The 27,307-nt window shown below is 38.8% G+C and overlaps 1 protein-coding gene across 1 annotated transcript in view; it reads left to right on the forward strand.

The window, feature by feature from the left end:
- The window catches only part of Agbl1 (AGBL carboxypeptidase 1), an 835,836-nt gene that overhangs the window by 310,909 nt on the left and 497,620 nt on the right, over window positions 1-27,307 (forward strand). Inside the window, exon 18 of the mRNA XM_076545344.1 lies at window positions 17,751-17,931. Coding sequence (XP_076401459.1) covers window positions 17,751-17,931 — 181 coding nt within the window. The remainder of the gene's footprint in view (window positions 1-17,750; window positions 17,932-27,307) is intronic.

A 27,307-nucleotide genomic window follows, 5' to 3' on the forward strand; every position in this document is an offset into this window, starting at 1 on the left:
GAACCCAAAATTGTATTTGACCAGGAAACAATTGCTTACTAGGACTCATTCAAAGTTTTCTGAGTAAAGTGAATAGCTGTATCTCTGTTCAGGCTTCTCACCTTTCAGTGGCTTCTGATATACCTATGATGTGCACAATTACAATAGCATGTAGCAGCCTGGGAGATGTTAGGCGAGTCATTAACAAGCAAAGTTCCATCTTACTTTGGTTATGTTTCTAGCAGTTTCTGTGACATATGTGCTTTGTTGAGAGTGCATGCAGGATCTGGAAGGAAACTGCTGGTACCGTGGCCATGTCTTTATAAGCTATTTCTTTGGTGACAGCCTTTAGTAACTTGGCTTTATGCTTAGTAGTCTGTTGTTCCTGGGGGCATCCCTAGGAGTTCTGGAAGCATGCAGGCATCCATTCACTGTTCCTCCTGGCAGTAGTAACTCTACCAGGGAGACATAGGAGCAGAACTAGCAGCATGAGTTACAGGAGAGGCTACAAGTCTGAGTCACACTTGCAAGCATTTGTAACTGAGATCAGCCGACACACTGATGTGAGGGGGTGCATAGCATCTGTCTGCAATTTTCCTGGTGTGATTTCACACTTCTCCCCAATGACTTTCGTCTCTCTGCGTTTCAGATTTCTCAAACCTAATCCAACTACTATATTATTACGCTGTATATATTATGTGTCATTATAGCATAGATGTATTATTTTTTATTTTCAACATATTATCATATAACACAATCTCCAGAAATTCTGTAGACTTTGAAGCAGATGAGGAAATGCAGATGAATTTACTCATATTTATGCACAGTCTAAAATTGTTATCTCAGCCTCCATTACACCACTTCCTCTTGGTTATCTGAAAATTGCCCAGGAATAGATTTGCTGATTTTCTTTTCATTTATTCCCATTATGTGAACCCACTTTCTTATAGTTCAGACAGAAGGCTACAAAATAAGAAGGCAAAATTACCCTTCACCGAGAAATGTGAGTCTGTAATATTTTGAAATTGGATTATTTCATGAGAAATAAGGCAGTGAGGCAGAATGCTTTGTTTGTGGGAAAGCTTTATTCTCTTACTCATTTTCTCCATGTCTTGACTATTTTCCATTGGGGTATAATAAACTTACTATTAAGTATGATAAAGGGAGTCAGTGAGACCTCTGAGAGAGGGCATAGGTCCCAACCCTTCACCATAGTTGAACCATGAGCCATGACAGGCTATTGAGCAATTAAAAATGTTTAGTCCAAGCTGAATGTGCTCTAGCTAAAAAATATTTAGAACCTTCTAATTTCTAAACATCATAACATGAAAAATACCTGTTTTTTATATTTAGCAGATATTAAAATTCTATTGGATTAAATAAAATGTGTTAACTAAAATCCAGTGATTTAAAATTTTTACATTCATTTTTAGTAAAACACACAGTGGGCATCCAGTGTATAGAGAGAGCTTTGCTCATCAGAATTGGGCTGTCTCATCAACCGCTTCAGCTCCTTCCTCGTGGGGCCTTAATAGAAACACCATCTTGGGTTCGACCCCAGATGTATGGAACAGAATCCCTATTTTGGCACAATTAACTATACTAGTTGAGGAAAATAATCCCAGTCAGTCATTTTATGGTCATATGGGAAAATAGGGATTTCTTCAACCAGAGAGACTGTCTAATACTCATCTGGCCCCATGGCGATATCATCCTTAACAGACAGAAAATCCTGTGTGTGGGATAAATAAGTGCCTGCTTGTCACTGATGGATGCTTCATGGTGAACATTCTCTCAGTAGTCACATGAAGTGAAAGAGTCTGATGGTTGAACACATCCAAAGCAAACAAAGGATGTTTCTACCATGGCCTCCTTTTTGTATTTGAGGCATAGGACACTGTGTTTTTGTCTGATTGAGGAAGGTGAATGAACTTCGTGTCTAGATTTTAAATACATCACTCTCACTGTGACATGGAAAAGTACATCCATGAAGTAGATCAAAAGCACAAATCATATCGCCACGCTTGTGCAGGGTACCACGCTCACACATTCCGTTCTGATCCTGCTAAAGTTTATTCTGTTTCTGCAGCTGGTAATTTTCCTCAATCCAGGGAGGCAGCTTCTTGGATGCCCACTTCCAAAGCCCCCCTCTTTCCTGAAGTCACAATCCTTACTTCCTATTGTTTTCCATGTCCTACTTTTGCTTTGTTTCCTTTTCCAATACTTATGTAATACTACTTTTACCTCCTTACCAGAGGGTAAACTTGTCTGGAACTTTGACATTTTTTACCCTCAACACTTACACTTCTAACTGTAGTTCCTGAGTTGTCACAAGAGCTTAGTGAATATCCTTGAATTAACTAATGAATCAATAAATGCATAAAAGGGGTTATCCTGTGAAATAATTGGACATGCAGGAATTAATCGAGACAGCTTATTACAGTGATGTATTCCCATCTTCTCAGCACACTTTGTTCCTGAACACTGCTGATGTGCTAAGATGTGGGGGCAATGATAAGGCAGAGGAAGTAGGAGAGTGGAAAGGACCACATGTCAAAGTGAATTATAAGGCCACAAGATAGTGAGCTGTGTCCAGACCCACAGAGCAGATGCCATAAGACCTAGGGGAAGAGAGCTGTTCATTCTGCTGGAAGAGTGGAAGGAAGCTTTGGAATGAGGGGCAGTGAAAGTCTGTCAGGCCAAGAAGGGCAGAGAGAAGAAAATGGACATGATGGGTTTGGGGGTCAGGAAACAGCAAAGTGAAGAATATTTAATTCTATTTAACATAATGGTGATAGGGAACGTTGTTAGATATTTCAATGAGAACACTACCAAGAGTGTAGATTCTTTGTGTGTTACTTATTACCTGTGAAGAAGTTTAAAAAGTTAATAAACAGCCTAATGGGATGCCAATAAAACAATCTTAATCTTCATGTCAGTTTCATTACTTATCAAGTATAGAAAGCCTATGGGCAGCCTTTGCATTCTGGGCCCCTTCCCAGTTGCCCCAAGAATCCACAGTGAGGCAAACTGGTTCTAAGAACCACCTTTCCCCAGCTTTGCCCATGAACAGACTCCATGTTTCTTTGTCAAAAATGAGGGAAATCTCAGAGAGGAATTCAGAGCTCTTCAGACTAGTGTCATGTATGGGTAACCATCTGGAGGTAGAAAGCAGACAGCAAAGTTGACAAAAAGGGCAGGGTCTAGGGGTGCTTGTTGTCGATGTAAGGGGGGTAGAGATGAAAATGAGTCATTTGATGTCAACTTGGAGTTCTACCTCAGCATTATTGGCAGCCACCAAGACATGTATTTTATAAATCAAAGGTGTTCAGTGTCTTATTCTGGTGGGATGTACAGACGTAGCTTAAGAATTGTATAACAGAGCTGTCCACAGACTTTGCTCATCTGGGAAGACTTTGTGCTTGAAGATGTGTCCATGCCACCTAGCTGAGTGGGTGAATCAGAGACTAATTCACAGTGACCATCCACCTGTGCTTTCCTCTTTTCTTCTTAGGCCTGTCCTTGGATAGCTTCCTTCCATATTAGTATTTGTATTTAAACATGAGGAAAGGATTGATAAGAGGTCAAAGGACAAGCAATTTTGCTTCCTGTGTGTGGCTGTTGAAAAAATCCAGAAGGATATAATAGACCTAACAGGGATTGAAGATACTGACTAAAATCTCTGAGTCTTGTCTAGAAAAGTTACAGTCGCCATTGGTAACCATGGACTTCAGAGCTACAAAGTCACGAGGCAGTTTGCTTTATAGGGATGGAGTTCAAGTTTTAAAAGATTTTAATTTTGCCAAACCTATTCCACTAGAAAGAGGCACAACAAGACCCCAAACCTGTCTCCTTTTCCATAATTTATATAGCCCTTGTTTATATTTCTCGGTACGATGTTTGTTTTGATGGGATTTATTTCAGCTTTCCTTTTGGATATACACACACAGAATTATACATGATAAATGAAAATAACATTGGGATAGGATTCAGAACACACAACTCTTTCTCCTACTTGCTGCCCCTCACCCTGGTGACAGGAAGAGAATGATAATGCCCATCTTTCTTACTTCAGATTACTAGAAGCACCAAGGGATGAACAATGTGAGAGAAAGTGTCTTCTCGGTGGCCAGGTGCCACTGAATGTCTTCACTGGGTACTTGTCTGGACTGTTTCAAAAGAACTAGCTAGAATTACTTGTTAATCAGCCCGATATCTATCAACCCCCACAGCAATGCATGACTCTTTGTATTATATAGTATTGAGGAAAATGTAAGAAAGTAGAAATGCGAGAAAAGAAAGCCTCTATGGTATATTTGTCAGTATTATATCTCTGGAAGTTACAGGAGAATCAACAGAAAAGACTTAAATATGTATAAGACAGTACAAGGATTTGCTAATTACAATGGACTTTCTTTTCTTCTCTTGGAAAATGTATACAGAAAAGCCATCAACAGAAAATAGAAAGTCTCATTCTTACCTTAGCAAAAAAAAGGAGAGATTCATTTCTAGCTACTTCTAAAAGGGCCATTAAAGACAATTAATTTTTCATAAGCTCGCAAGAATAAGAACTTGAAGATAAACAGGAAGCAAAACTTATTGGCAGGTGTGATAGGATTCTGTGCCCAACAAAAGTATTTCTTAAAACTGAATAAAATGAGTGTTTTTTTTTTTTCAAATAAAAAGCTTGAGTACTCACGGTTAGTTAACCTCTTCTGAAAGAAATTCTAAGGGGTAATTTTTGTTCAGGCAGATGGGAAATAATGAAACCCACTTGAAGTCTGTAATACAATACCAAGTAAAAAATAATTTAGAGGATGAATATGTGATTGAATATAAACTAATAGTGGATTTATAATACAATAAATATGTCTCATGAATTTTAATATATGGTAGAAACAGAACAGACTATTTCAATACAAGAAAAGGTGCATCTTATAATCATTAAGGTGACCAACTGAAGAATAAAAAGATATGCAACTACTAAGCTAATCAAGGGAGCAAAGGAACGATGGAGGGAGAAAAGCTAACCAGCCAAACCATTTGTACTAAAGTTAGGGCAAACGTAAAGCAGAACTAGGAAGGGATGGCATCACACCCGCACCTGTCATCCATTGCAACAAGTGTAAATGGAATAACTGCTAAGGCTGAGAGAAAACAAAAGAGCGTCACGTCACACTGCATCAAGTACATTATCCAGCTTTGTGCTGCTCTGGGAGACAAATGGGGATGGGAAAGTGATAACAAGTTTGAAATTAGATTTAAAAAAAAATGTGAATTGTGAATACAAAGAAATACCGCATAGCTATATTAATACAAACAAAGGAGACATTTAGGCAAACTGCCTTAGGAGAGCGAGCAATGCTTCAACAACGACAAAACACTCAGTCAATCAGGATCGCAGAATGGTTCGAAAACCGGTGTGCAGTTAACCACAGATGGAACGTAAGTAAAGATTTCACAGCAGTATAAGGAGAAGTAGACAATCTCACAATAATCCTGGGGGCTCTTCACAAGCCTTCTCAGTGAACTATAAGCAGGTAGCTCTAACGTTAGCAAGAGAAATGTTAGCCGTATTGACCAATTTGATCCAAGGCACTTAAGAAATATTGCATCCTTGAACAGCTCTGATGAACACAGTGGCATTAATAAAGTTTCATATGTTGGGCCTAAATTCAATCCTAGAGTTATTTTTGTCAAGGCATAATATATTAGAACCAAAAAAAAAAGTGCAAGAAAGGCAAGATTAAAAAATTGCAATAGGAATCAATGAAAAATAAAACAATTTTTTAAAAGAAAGGAAGTTAGCAAAGAGGAACCGGTTCTTGAAAAGGCACACAATTACAATGCTCATTTTAAGATTGATTAAGAATAAAGTACCCCTGTGGTGGTTTGGATGAGAAGCTCCCTACCCGCCCCCTAATTTTTGCATATTTATTCCCCAGTCTGTGGAACTGTTTGGGAAGGGTTAGGAAGCAGGGCCTTGCTGGAGGAGGTGTGCCACTGGGAGCCAGGTGTGAGGTTTCAGAAGACTGGGCAGTTCCCAGTGCGTTTTCTGTTCTCTGCTTGGTCTCCAGATGTGACCTCTCAGCTGCTGCTCCAGCTGCCTGCCACCTGTCCTGCGTTCTTCCATCATGGATTATTCTCTCTTTGGAACAGTAAGCCCCAAATAAACCCCTCCTGTATAAGTTGCCTTGGTAGGGGAAAGTAATACCTCCCCTATATCAGAAATAAAAATAATTTTTTTTTTTTTACTTCACAGGATTTTTATTTTACTACAGGATTTTACAACATCTTTTATGCCAACAATTTTGGAAACAAATTAAAAAGTATAATTGTAAAAAAATGTTTAATTATCAAATTGACAAAAGGAAGAACTAAAAATCTAAATAGATGGATTTGTTAGCATATAATTTGAATATGCTTCTAAACAATTTGTATTTGTGATCATATAAATTAATTATTAAAATTGGATTAAATTCTTCTGGCATCATTGCAGGCCTGAGTAAGTGACTTCATCAGTGAATTTTCCTGTACATTTAAGGAAAAAATTAATTGTAGCATTTGTAAGTCTTGCACAGAAAATAAAGAGGGAGTACTTCCCAGTTCAGCATAACTTTGATGTCTAAGTCTGACTAGGATATTGCAGAAAAGAAAAATTATTGGCTGATTTTTCTCTTGAGACACAGAGGCAAACATCCTAAAGAAACAGCTGATTCCAGAATTGCATTAAAAGATAATATTTCATAATCCATTTGATTTTATTCCAGGAGAACACTGTTGACATAACTTCGAAAAGAATAGGTCCATGTTGAAAATGTGATATCTGAAATTTGTTTTAAAAAATCTTGTGAGAGGTGATGAGCAGATGAGCATAATGAAAAAGAATGGCTATGCCTTGGTAATCATACCTGAATGATAAATAGGTTTGTGTATGTGCAGTTTCTATATAATAATTGAAAATACAGCAACTATTCTCTTGAACTGCATTAAGAATGAGCAAAACCTTGTGTTCATTTCAACAGATGGTGCAAGTTTCACTTAAAATAATTGGACTTCAGACTCTTACAAAGGGATAGGAGCATGTTTGTTAACTACCATGTATGAGGCCTTGGGTTCAGTCTCCAGGACCTCAGAAACATTCCTTTTGGAAGCAGTAACAGAAAGAAATGAGACAGGGTTTCTCTGTGTAGCTTTGCTACTCCTGAAACTCACTCTGTAGACCAGGTTGGCCTCGAACTCACAGAAATCTGCCTGCCTCTGCCTCCAGAGTGCTGGGATTAAAGGCATGCACCACCACCACCTGATGAAAGAAATGTTCTTACTTGGGTAATAGTTGCTTTGTAGAGACTTAATGGTGAAATGCTTGCAGTTCTTCAAAAATGGGAACCAGAAGATGGTGGCCTTTGCCAAGTCTGTTCAGTAGTGTTTTGCTTGTGGAGTGAGCCAGAGTTCTTCACACTTGCTGTTTTCATGTTTTAGGACAGATAATTCATTTTGTGGGAGACTGTCTTATGCACCATAAAATGTTTGGCAACGTCCCTAGCCTTGACTCAATCGATGACAGTAGCATTAGAATCCCCAAGTGTGATAATGAAAAATATATTTTCACATCACCAAATATCCCCAGTGCACAAAATGTGCCTCTTTTACCAAGAAAAAGAAATAAATGCTTTAGGGTTTGGAAAGGAGAAATGAAACTATTGTTACTTGCAGAAGATTGAACACATACAAAATCCTAAAGGAGATATTCATAATAGGTGTGTCTCAACTTTTACATCATTGTGTATTCTGAACTCTCTAAGACCCAACACAAATATTCCCAAATGTAAATCAAAGCATACATCATACAGAAGAAAATCCTGGTTCTATTGAATTAGGCAAAGATTTTGTAAATAAGACACAGAATAGCCGAACAATTAAAAATGAATAAACTTCAGAGAACCATTGTTGTGCTTCAAAATGCACTGTCAAGAAAATGGAGGGAAAGAACAAGAAGCTAATGTCTTGGAGAGGATTTTCTGAAACTTGTGCCTGTTAATTCTATTTGGAAAAGAAGTTTAAAAAAACTCTTTGAACTTAGTAGGAAATGCAAATTGAGTATGGACAGAAATTTCACTTAGAAGATGAGCACATGGCCAAAGCCACATAGAAATACTCCCATCATTATTAGTTATCAGGGGAAAACAAATCAAAAGTGCGGTTATATACCCTACATCTTCATTAGCCTGCCCCAAATCAAAAGGTTTGGTCATATCAAGGATTAATCAACACAAAGGTCAACTGGAGAAGGCAGTCACTACTAGTGGCATCGAGCAAATGCAGTAGTGTCTTTGGAAAGCATTTTGACAAAAGCTGGCAATCACCTTCCACAACCCCAGATTACTGTAATGGCCAGAAGTCCTACTCCTGTGTAGCCACCCTGAAGACAGACAAGCACACACCTAAGTCTAATAGCTCTAACCAGGAAAGAGCAGCAGGTCTGCCATCAGGTAAAAGGCTCAAGAAAATGTGGCATAGCCACAATTTGTTGTTTGTCATGGCAGAAGAGAGTTCAGTGATTGAAAGAAGCAAATCTTTGATGTCTCAGCAACATGATGGCTCCCAAAGCATTTAGGTAAACAACTCATTATATTCTGTATCTTTGTTAGCTCTGTCAACTTGACACAGCCCAGAGTCATCTGTGAGGAAAGCCTTGATTAGAGGATTTCTTGGATTAGACTGGCTTTGTAGGCATGTCTTTAGAGCAGTGGTTCTCAACCTTCCTAATGCTGCAACCCTTTAATACAGTTCCTCATGTTGTGCTGACCCCCAACCATGAAATTATTTTTATTGCTACTTCATAAGTGCAATTTTGCTACTGTTAAGAATTGTAATGTAAACATCTGTGTTTTTCTTTGGTCTGAGGAGACCTCCTGTGTAAAGGTCATTTGACCCACAGGTTAGGAACCCCAGCTCTAGGGGGATTATCCTGATTTTTAATTAATAGAGGAGGGTCCCGTTAGTTGTATTGGTACCATTCCCTGGACAGTTGACCCTGTGCTGTATGAGAAAGCTAGCTAAACATGAGCCATTAAGCAAGCCAGCCAGCAGTGTTGGTTTGCTTCGTCACATTCTAATTAGGATCCTGCCTTGACTTCCCTAAGTGATGGATGGTGACATGGACATGTCAGCTGAATAAATACTTCCCACTGAAAGTTGAGTATTTTATTACAGCAACAGGAAAGAGACAAGGACATCCCATGTGATTCAGTTACTATAGAATTCCAGAAAAGACCACATGATGGTGGCAGAAAGCAGATCAGTGGTTTCTAGAAGCTGAGAGTGTGGTGAGGAGAACTGATCAAGAGGCAGCAAATATGTATTTGTGGAGTTCTCAGCCACAAATGGGTACATCTAGATAATGCCCCCTTCTCCAAGTCTCAGGGACCGTCATGAAAAATGGGGAGAAAAGATCATAAGAGCGATAGATCTGTAAACACCAGAGAAAAACTGGAACTGTAATAGGGCCAATGAACTCTGAACTCACAGCAGATGTGGTTGTCTGCATAAGATCTTCAGAGGATTAAGCCAGTCAACATTCTACCATGAAGGGAGGAGGTACTGGTGAGAGGCCCCACCCCTACCTGAGGAACTTTGACAGTTGATGGCTTCTGTTTGGGGAAGCAAGAGTCAGTTTTCTTTAAGGGTGTGTTCCTGGTAGGTCAATTACATTCCAGTGGATGGTTTCACATCCATGAGTCTATGAGCAGTGCAATTGGACTGAGTGGATCACAAACAAAACAATAACAACAACAAAAAGAGGACATGAAGTCGGGAGGGGAAGGCGAGATGAGTATAGATCTGGGAGGACTTGGGTGTGAATACGATAAAACTATATTGTATGCACATATGAAATTCTCAAAGAATTAGTAAAAATATTCTATTAAAAGAATGTAGTGAGGAGATATTTTGCAAGGTAAATGAGGAGAATGTGGAGATGATAATGATGGTTTTAAAAAAGATCCATTTTATTTTATAGCATTATACACATGTGGAAATTTGATTGAGTTGTAAAACTGAAATTGATAGAAATGTATTTCATGTACACTATACTTCAGTAGTGCTGATTTTTTTTTTTTGGTTTTTCGAGACAGGGTTTCTCTGTGTAGCTTTGCACTTTTCCTGGAACTCGCTTTGGAGACCAGGCTGGCCTCGAACTCACAGAGATCTGCCTGGCTCTGCCTCCCGAGTGCTGGGATTAAAGGCATGCGCCACCACCGCCCGGCCCTGCTGATTTTTAAAAGTGGAAGACTGTATGTTATGGAAAACTTTATGTTGTTCAGTGAGAACTACATACTACGTAATTTTCTGTGGGAAGCATTGGAAGGATTGATATAATTCCCACTATGATTCAAAAATTTCCCTTTGCTTAGTGTATTAGTTAACTTCCCAACACTGTGACAAAATATCTGGTATAGTTAACTTATAGAGAGAAGGTGTTTATTTTAACTTATGATTTCAGGGGTTACAATTCACAGGTAGTTTCTTTGGAGTCTCTAGAATGATTGTTTATAATAGCTGAAACTAGACTGATAAAACTGATATTTCATGACATGTAGGACTCAAAGAGAAAGAAACAGGGATGGAGTCCCAACATCCCCTTTGAGGTCACACTCATAAGAGCCTAACTTTGTCTTCTTAGACTCATCTCCTCACTATCCTTCTACCTCCGAAACTCATAATAGGCTAGAAAACAAGCCTGCAACCTGTGGATTTTAGGAGAAATTTGAAATTCGAACAATAGCACTCAGAACTTTCAATGATACTTTCCTTTTCCTCCACCTCTTTTGTTTTAGTTTTAATGTATGTGTGTGTATGTGTGCATGCATGCATGTGGAGGTCAGAGGACAACTTCTGGTCCCTTCCTTACCTTCTAGTTTGTTTGAGACAGGGTCTCCTTTTCTCCACTGCATACTGCAGGATAGCTTGAGCATGAGCTTCCAGGGATTCTACTGTCCCTGCCTCCATCTCACTGTAGAGACATTGGAATTACAGATGTTTACCACCATGTCCATCTTTACATGGTATGGTGGTTTGAATGAAAATGGTACCCATAGGCTCATAGGAAGTGACATTATTAGGAAGTATGGCCTTTTTGGAGTAGGTGTGACATTGTTGGTGGGAGGGTTTCACAGGGGTGGTTGATGTCTTAGGTGCTTAAAAGCCTTACCAGTGTGCCACAGTCTCTTCTTGCTGCCTGTGGATCCAGATGTAGAACTTTTAGCTTTTTCCTGTACCATGTCTGCCTGTATGCTGCCATGCTCCCCGCCATGATGATAATGGACTAAACCTCTGAAACTGTAATCCAGCTTTCCTTTCAAGAGTTGCTCTTCACAGCAATAGAAACTCTAGCTAAGAAACACTCTGGGCATCTAAATGCAGGTCCTTATTCTCATGTGTCAAGAGCTGTGCCCACTGAGCTGAATCACTTATTTCTTTTCTCCTTCCTCACTCCACAGCCCACGATCAGGCTGTTTTTTATATACTAACTTCTAAGTTTGCTAGAATTCACATTAGATAATGCCACTTTGAAATCATGGTCTACTCCCCTATTACTGTTTTCTTTTTTAATCTCAGTATCTTCATCTCCATTGGGCAGTCTATCAGGTCATACCTCTGCATCATGATTTTCCATGGTCCTTCTGTAAACCACAAGATATTCTCTAAACTTCTGCATGTGCTATGAGCCCGTGGAGGCAGATGCAAACTAGTTTGTAGTTGCTTTTCCATATTTTTTATCCATATAGTTAATGCTTCAACATTATATGATAACCCAACTTCAGGGATAAGAAAAAAAGATAAAAATTACCCAGATGACCTTCATTGACAGGTGCATCTCCATGTATAGATATCTTCAAAGAGATATTATGACAACTACAAACAGATGGGTGCTGCCTTGTTGCAACGTTCCTATTTTTTTCATTTTCTTAATCTTGTCTTAGATATATTCTTCTATCAATAATCTCAAGATATAGATGGTATTTTTGTTTTTAGTCTCATATATTTTACTTATTTTTGTTTATTATTATTATTACTTTATTTTTGTGATTATAATAATTTCTATGGCTGAACAGCATTCTTTCAACAGTTCTTTAACTCAGGTCCCATGGTTGCTATTTATGTCACTCCCAGTTATGAAAATTGTCATGAATAATATAATAATGAGTATTCCACTTTAAGCCTATCTTGAGAAATTTCTCTGGTCTTATTGGGTGATAACTCTCTGTGTTGACTCTCTTTCCCACTAGATAATTATTAATTTCTCTTGAAAGGAGAATCATTACATTTCTCTTGTAATCTTCATTATCCTGCAGAGTGCCAGTAGGAGCAGAATATATTTTGGTGAAAAAAGAAGGAAGAAATGCATGGATATTCCTATAATTGGGTGCATATGTGTAATAGCACGTCTTAATTTTTCCCCTCAACTTCTCAAAAACTCAAAAGCAAATATCCCTTGGCCATTGCAAGTCCATAATGTGTCCTAATTTTTCTTTATAGATCTCACTATTACTGACACAAACTCATATTTAACGTTTTCATTTAAAATATGGCCAAATTATTGATACCCCATAGGTTGGGATGGTCCCTTAAATCGATTTTAAGAAATTCAGAGGGAAAAAAAAAGTGAACATAAGTATCTGGTGTGTTTTGCCCCACAGATGATTTACTAAGGCCCAAATCATCAATTATAAGGGAAAAACCTCATGGCATGTGTGTTCCATGCTCCTTACAGCTGTTAGCTATTATGAGTTCTCAGGGGTGCCATTTGCGGCTACAACTCACTGGTCCCATAAGTTGAAGTCACCAACATGACTGCAGAATTGTCTGAAACCACAGAGGGGAAAAGAGGAAAACCAATGTAAATGGCTGAAATGCTGCTTACATCTTCATTAGATTCCACAGTTTTCCCTGTTGATATGCTCAAGATGCTAGAGCAGCCTGCTAAGTGTCATAGTGGATTACAGCATAATAGCTTACCCACCTGACTTTCCCAGGGAAACAAATATACTGCTAAAGCCTCTCCTTAAGAACTTGAGTTGAGCCTATTGACTCACACACGATGTTATAAAGGGTATGAAGGCAGTTGAAGCCAAGTGGCTTCTGTTGGTATCAGAAATCTGCAGGAGCATAAGCTAATTTTTATTTCTTGTTCTTATGGGGCTAGAAGCACTTAACTATTGTTATCTAATATGTTGCCAGTGAACATAGTCTAAAAAGCACAAAGAAAGTAATATGCAATTACAGAACTGAAAATAAGCTACTGATTGGGTGCAAATTCATCAAGCCTCTTTATTTCTCTGAAAGCGTTTTTATTGGATGCCAACACAGCTTGATTTTGGAAGAATACAAGTGACTGAACAAGTAACATAGTGAGAAACCTGACCTCTAGTTGATTTCAATTGTGCTGTTTGTGAACTGTGCATCTTTCCCACCCAACATGCTTGTTTATAAATTTCAGTTAATGATCAGTCATTCATGAATAACCAAGATTCTATGGACTGAATCTTTACTACCTAAATTCATGTTGTAATTATAAATGCTAAAACCATGGCACAGGCTTTGAGAGGGGCCCTGCCCTCACAAATGGTATAGTGCTCTAATGAAAAGCATACATACGGATGAAGATCTCTTTTGCCCACTCTGTCATGTGAAGACATGGCCTTCTGAAAACCAGGAGGCAGGCTGTGACCTGAAACCAAATGTAGTCACTTTGATTATAGGTTTTATCCTTCAGGGTGTTGAGAAATAAATCTCTGTTGTATGTTAGTCACCCAGCCCATGGCATCCTGCTATAGCATCCTTGGACAAACCAAGAAAGTCCAGTGTTCATTTTCCCCAAAAGTGACAAGTTTCTTTTCAAGTGAGAAATAATGAGATGAGTTTGAGCCCTGGAAATATGATTCTCTAAGCTATTCTCAGCCCACTATACCATATTGCTTATCATGCACAAATGCATTGTCTATATAAAGGAGCTCTTTTGTAAAACAGATCCTCGGCACACCTCTCTTCTGGTGCTAAACCACCACAGGGTTCTTTTTATTCCCTCTTCTTTCCTTTACTCTCTCCTTTTCTTTTCTTTCCTCTGCTAGATAAGGTTTCACAGTAGTCCAGGCTGGTCTTGAACTTCCCACATAGCTGAGAATGACAGGGAACTTCTATTCCTCTGATTTCCACCTTCCAGGTTTATGTGGTGCCAGGGATAAAATCCAGTGTTTCATCCATGCTGGGTAAACATTCTACTACCTAAGCTCCATCTCCAGCCTGGGTCTTTTCTTAAAGCAGTGGTTTGCAATTGCTCTTTTCTGGAATGTATATCAAATATCATTTTCATTACAACTCTCTCTTTCTGCCTCACTGCAGAAAGCATATCTGAATGAATGCCATTCAAAATTATGATTTTTATACCTGGCCTTATATTCACATGGTAAAGTTTAGCAGTATGTAATGGAAATCATATTACAATGCTTGGAAAAATAGTAAGTTTTTTTCTTTCCCTCTTTTATTTTCTCATGCCCAGACATATTGGAGAAGCCAATGAAGGCTTGTGTAGTTGCTTAAAGAATTTACCAAGAACCTTCTTTCTACCTGACATTCACCATACTTACTGTCTACCTTCAATACTCAAGGTTGCTTCCTCACTTAAGATATTCCATCTGTAAGGAAGATAGGAAGAAAAAGCACAAGGGTCAGATCTTACAAGCAGTAGTCATCTACAAGGTGAAATTGTCCCTTTCCATCAGATCTCCAGTAAAATCCTTCTGCTAGCATCTTTAGCTCACTGGCCACATTTGTTTGTTCATAGTCTTGCCTACTTATAAGAGTATCAATGAAGCTGAGTATTGTATTCTGAGAAAATCCTTGATCCTGTCTCGAACCAGGTCTCTGGCAGTTAGAAGAAGAGAAAGGCCGATATACAGGCAATCAGCAGTTTGTGCCATGTATAAAATCACAAACAAAACATTTTTTCTTTCATTGGTCACTGGCAATTTTGAAGTATACTCCATTACTGGGCACAGCCTACTAGTGACATGTCGACTTTATTGTTAAGAATATTTGGCTGGGCGGTGGTGGCGCACGCCTTTAATCCCAGCACTTGGGAGGCAGAGCCAGGCAAATCTCTGTGAGTTCGAGTCCAGCCTGATCTACAAAGTGAGATCCAGGACAGGTTCCAAAGCTACACAGAGAAACCCTGTCTCGAAAAACCAAAAACAAACAAACAAACAAACAAACAAACAAGCAAAGTTTACCTACAGGAGAAATGCAACTCCTGTTCCCATCCTAACAAATACATGTATGGGAAGAAGGATCTTTTATAAATTCATGCTTCATTACCTATATCTCTTTGCTTCAGTCACCATAGCATCTCTTCATTGTATAGTGCAGTTGTTTTTATTTTATTTTTTTATATTTCATGTTTTCTCAGGAAGATGATTTAACCTTCTCTATCTGGTAAAACATTACTTATGCTTCAAGACAGTCCAAATACCATCATATCTTGGAAAGGTCCTTCCCTCCTCAGATCTATTTCTGGTACTGTGTGCACACCTCCGTAGGTACCTTGTCATTATTTGCTTGCATATGTGTCACTACTGACAAGTGCTATGGCCTCTTCTAGAACAAGGGCTTTAATTTATTTGACTTTTCCTACCCAGTGTCTGCTGCAGTTCCTGGCATAGGTTCAAGATACTTGCTTAAGGAAATGCATAACTGAAAATTCCCTCTAATGTACAGATGACCTACAAAGAATTGACTCAAGCTGTTCTCCATGCAGTCAGTCGGGAAAGGCGCCTTGATCTATGCCCCTTCGGTCTAGACCTCAGTGGATCAATGACTGGTGGCAAAAATAGGAGAGACAGAGAGGGTCTTTTTGGTCTTAATTGGTGATATTAACATAATTCAGCATTATAAAGATTCATTTGTATATTCTGTTGTCTGACCTTCAGCCCTGTGATCAATAGTTATTCCATTTTATATTTCTTTGTGTGTAATGGGAGATAAGTTTTGTTTCCTTAAAAAAAAAAAAAAAAAAAACAGAAAACTCTACTGTTGAAGAGCAGAAAGACCTCGTTTAATTTGGATTAATTCAAACTGTACTTAAAAAAATATTTCTTTGTTAACTTTTAGTTTTTTTTTAAGTGACTATATTCATTTATGCTTAGCAAATAGTAGCTGTTATTAGAGCAAAATTAGGAACAGTCAGGAATCAGGTGAGGATAAAAGATGAAAAAGGAGTCAGAAAAAAGTCCACCCCTAGATTTGGCCAAGGGCTTATAGTTGACAAACATGAAATCTTGATACGATGCCTTCCTTCTGCCTTTGTTTCCCAGGATATGGAGGTTAGATATTGGTAGCCAGTCACAGAACCTTCCCCAGGCTAGGGATACAGTGAAGCAGTAGTACACTTACCTAGCACATATAAGGCGTTAGGTGAAGTCTGTAACACCACAAAAACAGACAAACAAGTAACTGTCTGCTTGAGCCCAGAAATGGCCTATGAATCCATGTCAATGCTAAGGTACTTCAGAAGTCTGTGAAAAAAGCAGAGCAGTGAGCTTATCCTTCCATCATCAATGCAGCCTCCATAAGATCTACTTAGTCAGTGCACTTCCTGTGATGAGGTATTCCCTTTACCCATTTACAAAGTAAAGGCTGTCACCTGTAGCTAGAGTTTTCCTGCCTTGCCCACAGTCAGGACAAATCTTTGTCACCCGCCAGTCCCACAGCTGCTCAGATCCAACCAAGTAAACACAGAGACTTATATTGCTTACAAACTGTGTGGCTGTGGCAGGCTTCTTACTAACTGTTCTTACAGCTTAAATTAATCCATTTCCATAAATCTATACCTTGCCACGTGGCTCGTGGTTTATCGGCATCTTCACATGCTGCTTGTCCTGGCAGCAGCTGGCAGTGACCTTTTCTGCCTTCCTCTTCTTTCTTTCCTCCTCTCTGTTAGTCCCGCCTATACTTCCTGCCTAGCCACTGGCCAATCAGTGTTTTATTTATTGACCAATCAGAGCAACTTGACATACAGAATATCCCACAGCAGTCACCTTAACAGTGCATCTGCAGGTGTTCCACCTTTCCCTTCAAAGATCAAATTTGTTGTCTTGCAATCATCAATCTACAACTTCTCTCCTTGCTTTCTATCTCTGCTAGGGAATGGAAGGGTTCATCCTTCTCATAGACTGCAATCGAGCAAGGAGTGAGTTTACATGGACTGAGTAGCAGGAACTATATTTGACACTTTCTATCAATATCATTTGTTTCTCTAACCACATGAGGTCATTATTATAAATATCCCCATTTTACAGATGAGGAGATGGCCACCAAAAGATTAAGTCATTTGCTTAAAATCTCAAAGCTGATAAATGATGAAGGTAAGATTCAGTCTAAGATCCTTGATATCCAGTATCTTGCTAATGGACTGTGGAGAGTTAATTGGTTTAAAATCTGCTCTGTGGTTTTTTTTTTTTTTTTTTTTTTTTAAATCATACCACAAAGTACTTTGCTTTGATAATAGCCTAGAGCCTTGATGCCATCAGTTTTTTGAGTCTTTCAGCTTCTGGAGGCAGATGAAAAATGAATAAATATAGATCATATATATGAGAAACAACCATCTTACTTAGGACTTCATACCCTTCAGGTATATATTCTGTCCCTCCGGAGACTCTGTTGATGGAAATGGAAAACGTATCTAGGTTTAATTTCTTGTGCCTCCTTTCCTGCAGGATGTCGTCCATATCAGGTGATCACAGCCAGAGTTCACCCAGGAGAGAGCAATGCCAGCTGGGTGATGAAGGGGACCTTAGAGTTTCTGGTCAGCAATGACCCTGTGGCAAAGCTCTTGAGGGAACACTTCGTGTTCAAGATCATCCCTATGCTCAACCCAGATGGTGTCATCAATGGCAAGTATGTCACCTGCCTAGCCTAATGGACGCACAACTGCATTCATGTTACTATGGTAATAAACCACTGCTGTCTCATCCAAGGGGCATAATAGGAGAGGCCTTGGTACTTGTGGGGGACCTGCCCCCATTTTTACCCTGGGTACTCTTGAGGAGAGAGGGAGAAAATATCAGGTAGAAAGAAAGACTTAGACGATGAGAAGAAAGACAGAAACACAGGATGGCTTCAGGAGGGCCTAGGTCAATACCCAACTTTATTCAAAAGGGCTTTTTATAACAATGCCAAGGGGTGAGGCAAAAGGCTTCCCCCTTGCTAGATACATCCAAGTGCAGACCCTTTCAAACACCTGGTAACCATGCCCATGGTCAGATTATCCCTTCATTCAGTCCTGCTGTGTAAAGCAAGCTCAGATTCTCTGACTTTGAGTAATTTGGGCCTCTACAGGTAGTCTAGAGGGAACTCTCTTGGGCTCTTTCTATCTGGAACAATTAACAGTGTGTCCTCCATGCACATTTGTACATGGCTCATGGTATTTCTTTGAATAGAAATATATGGAAACATAAGCATTTGGTACCAGGGAGTTATGCAGCTAACATACTCCAGTTCTCCATTCACAAAGGAAGGCACTGGTATCCAGGGTCCTAACCACTCACCTGGATCACATGGTGAACCAGTGGCATTTCAGGGATCAGTCTGAGTCTTCATGTTGACTACCAATGATTTTACATTAGTATTAGTTCTAGGTGCAAAGAAATATTTATTCCATTATATTTTACTTGTTTCTGAATATATTTAAGAGTTTCACTTCAATGAAATGGAATGCTGCCTGGAATAAAGAAGTGTGGTATACTCATTTTCACTCTGCTGCTGCATACCTTTAGGATGTATCAGGGAATAAGACTATTTCATTTGATGATATCTGTCAGAAGGGCTCAGAGTCTGAGCTCAGGCCCATATGAAGTCCCCAAGATCACACAACCAGGGAATGGTGGGACTAACTTTTACAGATACCTGTTTAGATGCCTTATTTAGTAATAGATGGCTCTTTTTCCCAGAAGAATGGGGATTCTGTTCTATGGATAAACAAAATGAAAGATGAATAGAAAATACTGAGAGGAAAAATATTATTTCAAAGACTAAAGTGAAAATCATACTTTAAAATACTATTAGCAAATAATCAAAAATTAAGTTTAGAAAAATAAAGTGATAGTAAAGTGGTGAAAAACAACAAATAAAAAGAATCGTAAAGAAACACTAAACCATAAATGATTAAATGACTTAAACAAATAAGAATAAGACAGATAAAATGGTCATTTCCTTTAAGAAAGGGAATAAAATGTTAAACAACTCCAATAGATTGCTTTCTTTTGATAAGTATAAAGACAGATTAAATTTGAAGTGTTAAGAATATGATGACTACAAACGTAAAAGGAATAGCCTAAACCCAAAACATGAAATGTCATAAAGCATATCAAAGCAAACCAATCAAAGCTATAGACTATAGTAGTGCTGCTTATAGGAGATTAAAAAAAGAATGAATGAAAGAAAGAAGTACAAATGAAGAGAAGAAAAGATGAAAGAAAAGAAAGTATACCAATCTACATTTGGTATACTAGGTTAACATAACTGGGTTAACTCAGTAGTTCACAGCTGTTATTTATTTATTTCCATCTTTCCTTTCCTGCTTATGCATCAATTTATTCATTCATTTATGTATTTACTAGGTGGAGGTTTTTTTTGATGAGGACCACAAGGTCCTTTTTCTCAATGCTGACTGCATTTAGGGTCAGGAGCCCCGGGTCTTCATTGAAGACTGAGTCTCCTCTGGCAGCAATGAGATTTCTAGGATCTTAGGCTGGACCAGGTTCTGGAGTAGTGTCTTTTAATGCTACTCAGAGTACACCTGACTCCTGCCATGTGTTCCTCTAAGTCCACAGTAGATCTCCTGCTGCTCACTGCTTGAGTAGCCAAAAATTTTTTCTAGAGATCTTTCTCAGCTAGTAAATGGATGGATAATTGCTAAGGAAGGCATCTTGAGGGACATGACCCCATTTGGATATTTTCTTATCCAACTTGGCTCTCTTCTTCTCTTTCTATGGAACTGTCAGAGGTCAGGAAGAAATTGGAAAGAGAACTAGGAGTGTTAGCTGAATAGGAGCCCTGTCTGTCCCTTGGTCTGCTCAGTTTTCTCCTTTGGTGGAAGAAGACAATGTGCTCCTGATAGACTTTTTTTTTTTTTTTTTTAAGAAAAAAATGTCTCACATCCCCAAAGCAATATTCAAGCTCAGGAAATAAGCACTGAAGCTTCTATTTCAAATGCTCATACCTCCAAATTAGGGCTTGCTCCAGGTCTTTGGTCAAAGTTAATGGGGTTTCAGTCACTGAGGAGCCTGTTGGCTGGTATGCACATTATTTCCAGCTCACAGCTGGTTACTTTGTTTCCCAAATGGCAGGGCAGCTTCTTCATAGTGACAAGGGCATTCCTCATCATTACTATTATTTATTATGACTCTGATTGCTCTTTTTATTTATATAACATCTTTCTTCATAGAATCTGAAGCACTTTGTAGATCACTTGGACCGAGCAAACAAGGATGGCTGAAAAATAATTAGAAATCATAACACTTTCCACAGATAGAATAATCTGCAGGCCATAGCATATCATTATGAAAGGACTCAATGCTTCTGGGGATGCATAGCATTTCACAATAAAAAGCTTAAAACTCAAGATCCTGAGCCCATTTCAGAACAGACCTAACATTTATCTGCTTCATCTAACTTTCATTTGAGTTACTTCTGTGATTGATATTCCATTGTCGGGTCATGCTTATGAATAATTAGGTGGGGGTGACTTTTATTGTGTTTCAGTCTTTACTCTTTGAGCTTCATCTATTGTAGTCAGTCTTTCCTTCATAGATCATTTTTTCCTGTACACATTCAAATTTCCCCATGAGAAATATTCTCCAAGCTTAATGCAATTCACCTAAACTTTATTTATGGTTTTCATTCCTGATGTTCAGAAGGTCACTGATTTTCTCTGGACATAATGCTTATTAACAGAGATCTTAAGCAACAGAGGTGCTCTGTATATATCTGACTAATAAGGAGATAATCTTTGTATAAATTAGCAATTCCAAACATCAACGTGGCATGTAGAGCTAGACTACACTTTGTGTACTTGTGTGTTTGCCTCTCTGTGCATCCCCAGGTGTTCGTGCACATGGATGTGTGTGCATCCATGTGGAGACTAAAGCATACTGTTGGATGTTGTTCCTCAGATACCATCTATGGTGGATAATTTTGGTTGTCAATTTGACTACATCTAGGATCAACTAACACCCAAAAATCTAGGCAAACCTGTGAGGAATTTTGTTTTTCATTTTTCTTTATTAAGAAATTTTCTACTCAGTCCGCATACCACCCACAGATCCCCCTCCTCCCACCTCCCCAGCCCTCTTTCCCAAGCCACCCCTCATCCCCACATTCCCCAAATCAAGGTCTCCCATGGGGAGTCAGCAGAGCCAGGCACACTGAGCCTAGGCAGGTCCAAGCCCCTTCCCACTGCACCAAGGCTGTACAAGGCATCACACCACAAGCACCTGAGGAATTTTCTTAATCGGATCATTTGAGCTCAGGAGACATGGCTTCTGGTGGCAGACTACATAAAAGAGCACGGGAGAAGGAAACTTGGGTTTTTGTTTTTTGCCTGCTTTCCCTTCACTCTTAGAAGCAAGTTCATCTGTCCTGTTGCTGAGACATTCCTCCATTGGTATTAGAATCCACTTCTACTACTGAAGACCAGTTGTTCTCCCAAAATTCCCTGGTACCCCAACACCAGATTGGGCCCACTAAGACATCTTGTCTTGTTGACTGAACAAATACTGAATTCTTGGCTTTTTGGGTGGGATATAGCCATTCTTGTACTATTTAGACAACAGCCTGTTAGTCATTCTCATAAATATCATTATATATATAATATAGTATTATATATATAAAATGTAGTATATTATATAATTTATATATATTTAATATATCTACATTTAATATATTATATTTAATGTATTTTTATATAACATTATATAAACATATAAAATACACTTGAGTAAAAATATAAATATAATCATACATATCTTACACACACACACACACACACACACACACACACACACACACACACACACATTTTTATCAGTTTTGTTCCTTTAGAGAACCTTGACTAATGCACCATTCATCTTACGTTTCATTGTTCTGGGACTTACCAAGTTGGCCGACTGACCAAGGAGCCCCAGGGACCTACCTATTTTTATTTCTCCAGTTCTGGAATTTTGAGTGCTAGCTGTCATACCTGGCATTTTTGTTTCTAATGTTGGTTCTGGGGGACCAAACTCACCTCTAATGCTTACAAGGCAAGTGTTTTGCTGGATCAGTGTATTTTCCCAACCCCATAACAAACTTTTAATTTAAAACTTATCATGGACCTCCATGGAGCTTGCAAACATGTGTAATAATAGAGCAGTTTCCTTTTGTGGCAACGGTGATGGAGCCTCTGAGGATGGCTGGGAGATATTGATAATAGTGGTTGGGGAGACACAGCCAGGCATTTCTAGCAAGAAAAATATAGTGAGTCTTGCCAAGTCAAGGATCTCTTAGCAACACAAGTCTGAACAGGGAAACAAATACAAAGATGGATCTGTTATGAAGAATTCCAAAAGAAACAATTTCCCATCTGCTGGCCGGGATAATGTACTACATTAGGCTGAGTTCTCAATGAGACTGGACTAATGCAGTGGTTCCAAGACTCATAATTCTTCCTAGGGTGGGGTAGAAGAGAATGGGGAGCCATCAAGCTAGGTTAAATTAGAAGGAGGACTGCTAGGTAGATTATAGTTGGAGCAGAGGAGAAGGCTTCCAAGCTGCTAAATAGGTAAAGATACTATATAAATGGGCAGAGAGTGAAGGAAGGAAGAAGTCAAGCCTGATCTTCATTCTTAAAATTCAGGTGTTGATGGTAGCAATGACATAATTCTTACAACACCAACACAGAGCCTAATGCTTTATTCACAGGAGACTGAGCATATTGATCCTAAGGGTATATACAACTCCATGAACATGATTATCTTCTTCCAAAGGCATCGTGGAAGAGACACAGACAGCAATAATGAGCACAGGACCTAGTACAAGCAAACACAGCCAGGTGTTTAAAAAGTAATAGCTAGATGTACCAGGGGGAACAAATCAAACCATAAAAATCACATAAAAATCTCAACAACCTTAACAATCCTGGGACCATTACAAGTGAGGGCCAATAGTCTATTCTACTGTGGGCTATGAAGTCTTTACCTTACTACAAGAAGATCACTTATAGACCTGACCTAAAAAACAACAACAACAATAACAACAAAAAACCTTTTATGGGCCAAGAAAATACCTAGTTCTTTTACTTATATTCTTATTTAATTCTCACTATGACTCAACTACTGTAGGTCTTTTTGTAGACAGTTTACAGATAAGCAAATTTGAGCACAAGAAATTAAGTATCAGATGTAGATTAAACACTTAGTGTTACAGACCCAGGGTAGAATTTGTGTCTCTCCTAAACTTTTTTAGAGGTTTAAGGAAATTAAAACATAGATTCATAAAATATTCTAGCTGGGATATTGGAGGGGATTCTTACATAGTATTTATATTCTGTTCCTTAAGACAATAAGGAAACCAAGACCAAAAAATGTGAAATGACTCACCTAAGATCACAAAACAAGTTCAAGGTAGAAGTGGAATAAGAAATAGTCCAGATTTCTTACTGGACTACACATGTGCACTTTCACACAAGGCAGGTAATGTGCACACACAAACACAGGCATACACACATATGTTTACACATACTCACATGTATGTGTCCATTAGCACACATAGAGACATGCCCAAATTATATGATGAACTTGTGACAAACCTAGCATTTGAACCAAGCCTGTATTCCCTAAAACCTGGTTAATTTTAATGTATCAGCTCTTCCCCACTTTGAATGGCAATTCAAAGAGAGTATTGGCCCCAACAACCAAGAGATTCTATCTAAACTTAGTCTTATAAATCTAGACATTCATATTCAGGGTGCCTGGGATGAGCTAGGGTAAAGCCTTTCCCAGCTTTCTGCCATCTTGGCCCAGGTTGAACCAACTGGCTGGTACACTGTTAGTTCCCCTTCATGGACTTTGAATTCCCAGCTTGGCTTAGGCCTTAATGTTCTGTTCTTGCCAGCTCTTTCTATGAGAGACAATACCCTTTCTTGTTACTGCCAGCTTTGGGATGTAAACATCACTTAGCTGCCTGTGAATACTTATTGTCACAGTCACTTATTGTCACTCCTCTTCCATTGGTCTTTTTGTGTTCTTTTCCCCCTTTGTTATTCAGGGTTACAGAGGGCTTGCTTTATCATTCACAGGGGCTCTGTCCATGCTTCTTCCTCACTATGGTGATCCCAGCTCTACTTTCCAATGTATTTAGAGCATCTTTAATATACTAACACACAGAGGATTCTTAGACTTGGTTTCTCAGACTTGCTGCATTTAAGTAGAAGGCTATTTTATAAATGACATAATTTTCCCCTTTCATTTGAACAAACAAGAATGGAAGATATTATCTGAACTCTCTAAGAGTGGTGACTGGTGAGAAATTCAGCCTTAGTTTTATATCGGCTGCCTTCCCACCTGGTCAGAATGATATAGTACATATGTATTATTTTCTTTGCGATAGATATGTGGTGCTTGCTTCCACAAAGATGTCCCTCAGTGGATAGAGCTATCTGTGTTCATTGAGTGAGGTGATGACTGCCATTGTCAATCATCCTGAACAGGAAAAATTATTCTGGAACAGGGAAAGGTTCTTGAAAGATATGTCCTTAAGGGAGAGAAGAGAGGTTCAAATTGGGAGGATTCTGGTATAACCAGAGGATCCATTTGGGTTTTAGGGAAAAGATGACATATGCCACATGGAAGAGGCCACAGGAGACAGTCTCATAATTGGCCAATTGAGATTGACAACAGCTATAATAATAATATGTTCTAAAATTTTTTTGAGTAGTTATCTTCTGTTATATCATTTATTCTTCAGTTATAAGTGTTCATAAGCATTTCAATCTTATTTCAGCTTCTCCATTGTGATTTTAAGGCAGTGTCCATGCCCAAAATTGGTGAAGGTGAAAAGTGGCGGTCATACTGAGTGAAATTCACCAAAGAACTGAATAATCACAAGTCCAATAGCTAATACATTTTAAGAGTTGTGCTCAGTAAAATTTGGACATTAAAATTGTAAAAGATCCATTGATTTCTATTCATAAAAATGTCATGTTCAGGATACCAGATTATTTGAGCGATACAAGTTCATACAGTGGTTGATTGGTCTGCACCAATGATACAAGTCTGATTGTTCCTTCAAGGTATGATAAAGTAAACAAAGGATTAAGAACAGAAGGAACAGGTATTCCTTGTAAGGATGAAAGGGAAAAGGGGCAGAGGTCAGGTGCCAGAACCTAGGGTCCAGAGTAGCTACTTCAAATTCTAGGGTTGAAGACTCTGAGTGGAAACTGTCATAGTTAGCTTCAGCTATCATTTTTACATAACCCAGAGTCACTAGGGAAGAGAGAATCTCAGTAGAGGAATTGCTAGACTCAATTGGCCTGTGGCCATGTCTGCAAGGCATTTTTCTAATTTTCAATTGATGTAGGAGGGTCCAATTCCCTAAAGGCAGTGTCGTGCCTAAGGGAGTTGGCTTGGACCATATAGGAAAGGTAGTTGAGCTAACCAGATGAAATGAGACAGAATGTTCCACCCATTCACAATCTCTGCTTTACTCCCTGCCTCCAGGTTCCTACTTGAGTTCCTGTCCTGACTTCCTTCCCTCAGTGACACACTGACATGGAAGTGTAAGCCAAATCAACTCCTTCCTTCCCCATGTGGCTTTGGGACATGATATTTATCACAGCAAAAGGAAGCAAACTAGGGCTGAGACCGACCTGGTTGGGGCTTCAGTGGACAAAGAGGCAGAGGCTGGAGGATGAATGAGTCTAGAGAGGCCTGATTTCAGATGCAAAGTAGCCTTTAGTCCTTGCTGCTGGTTTCTTGGCAGGAGCGCAGCAGCTGTACCTGGGAGGCCAAAGAAGTACTATTGATAAGTACTGCTTGTCTGCAGGTGCTCCAGTCACGTTGATTGGAAACAGGTAACAGGAAACATGCTCTTCTTGTCCTCTTGCCTTCCTCTTTTCTCCAGAGACTTTTATGAATGGGATCACTGTGGAAACCAGAGAGGGAGTCTAGGCACTGTGTGTGACTAGCTGCTTTTGACAACAAACAATAAGATGTTCCTAAATCAAGTGCCTAATATGCAATAGCATCTGGCTTGTTTTATTTTTGTTTTTGTTTGGTTATTTCTTTGAGACAGGGTTTCTATAGCCCAGCCTGGCTTGGAACTCATGATGCAATGAGTCCAAACTTGTATCAATCCTCCTGTCTCTGTCTTCCAAGCGTTGAGGCTGTAGGGGTAAATCACTCATGTTCCATTTTAAGTGTATGTGTCTTAGTACTGTGTATATGGCACTTCTTTGTTTAAAAAAAGAAAATATTTCTGTTGTTCCAACAAGATAAAAGATTCATACTCTGTGGTTAACATCACTTGCTACTCTTACAGAGGACCTGGTTTCAGTGCCCAGCACCTACATGGCAGTCCACAACTGTCCATAACAGTTCCAGGGAATTAAGTGCTCTTTTCTGGTATCCATAAGTACCAGGCACACATGCACTGCACATACATACATACATACATGCAAATAAAACACTCATACATATATAATAAGAACAAAGAAATTTAGAAAATTTATACTCTGCAGAAAATTTAGAATGGAGGCAAAGAGGTACAGTGGAAAATATGAGGACAGGAAGTGAGGGGACCAGGAAGAGGGAGACCCAGCCAAAATAAAATGTGTATGAAACTCCCATATGGAAATACATAGCTCTGTAAGCTAATTTTAAAAATCACAAAATTAAAAAAAAAAGAAATGTAAAAATACCCAAATTCAAGAGCATTATATTCCATAATTCCAAAGAGTGTCATTCATGTAGAATCTTATAACAGAGCTTTTTTCAGAACTCCACAGAAAAACACTTTTGGAAAAGGTTCTTTAGTTATTTGTCCATACATGGACAGTCCAAGTTTATTAGTTATATTTTATATATAAATATATAACCATATCTACCTAGGCTTTCCATATGTCATATAGTCTGTGACATAACTTATAGACTAACAAAATCTTTCAGGGAGAAGAATGCAATCATTATTAGTTTTAAAATAGCAATCTTAGGGGTTGGGGATTTAGCTCAGTGGTAGAGCA

The sequence above is a fragment of the Peromyscus maniculatus genome, chromosome 1 (genome assembly GCF_049852395.1).
Source record: "Peromyscus maniculatus bairdii isolate BWxNUB_F1_BW_parent chromosome 1, HU_Pman_BW_mat_3.1, whole genome shotgun sequence".
In the NCBI taxonomy this organism is placed as follows: domain Eukaryota; kingdom Metazoa; phylum Chordata; class Mammalia; order Rodentia; family Cricetidae; genus Peromyscus; species Peromyscus maniculatus.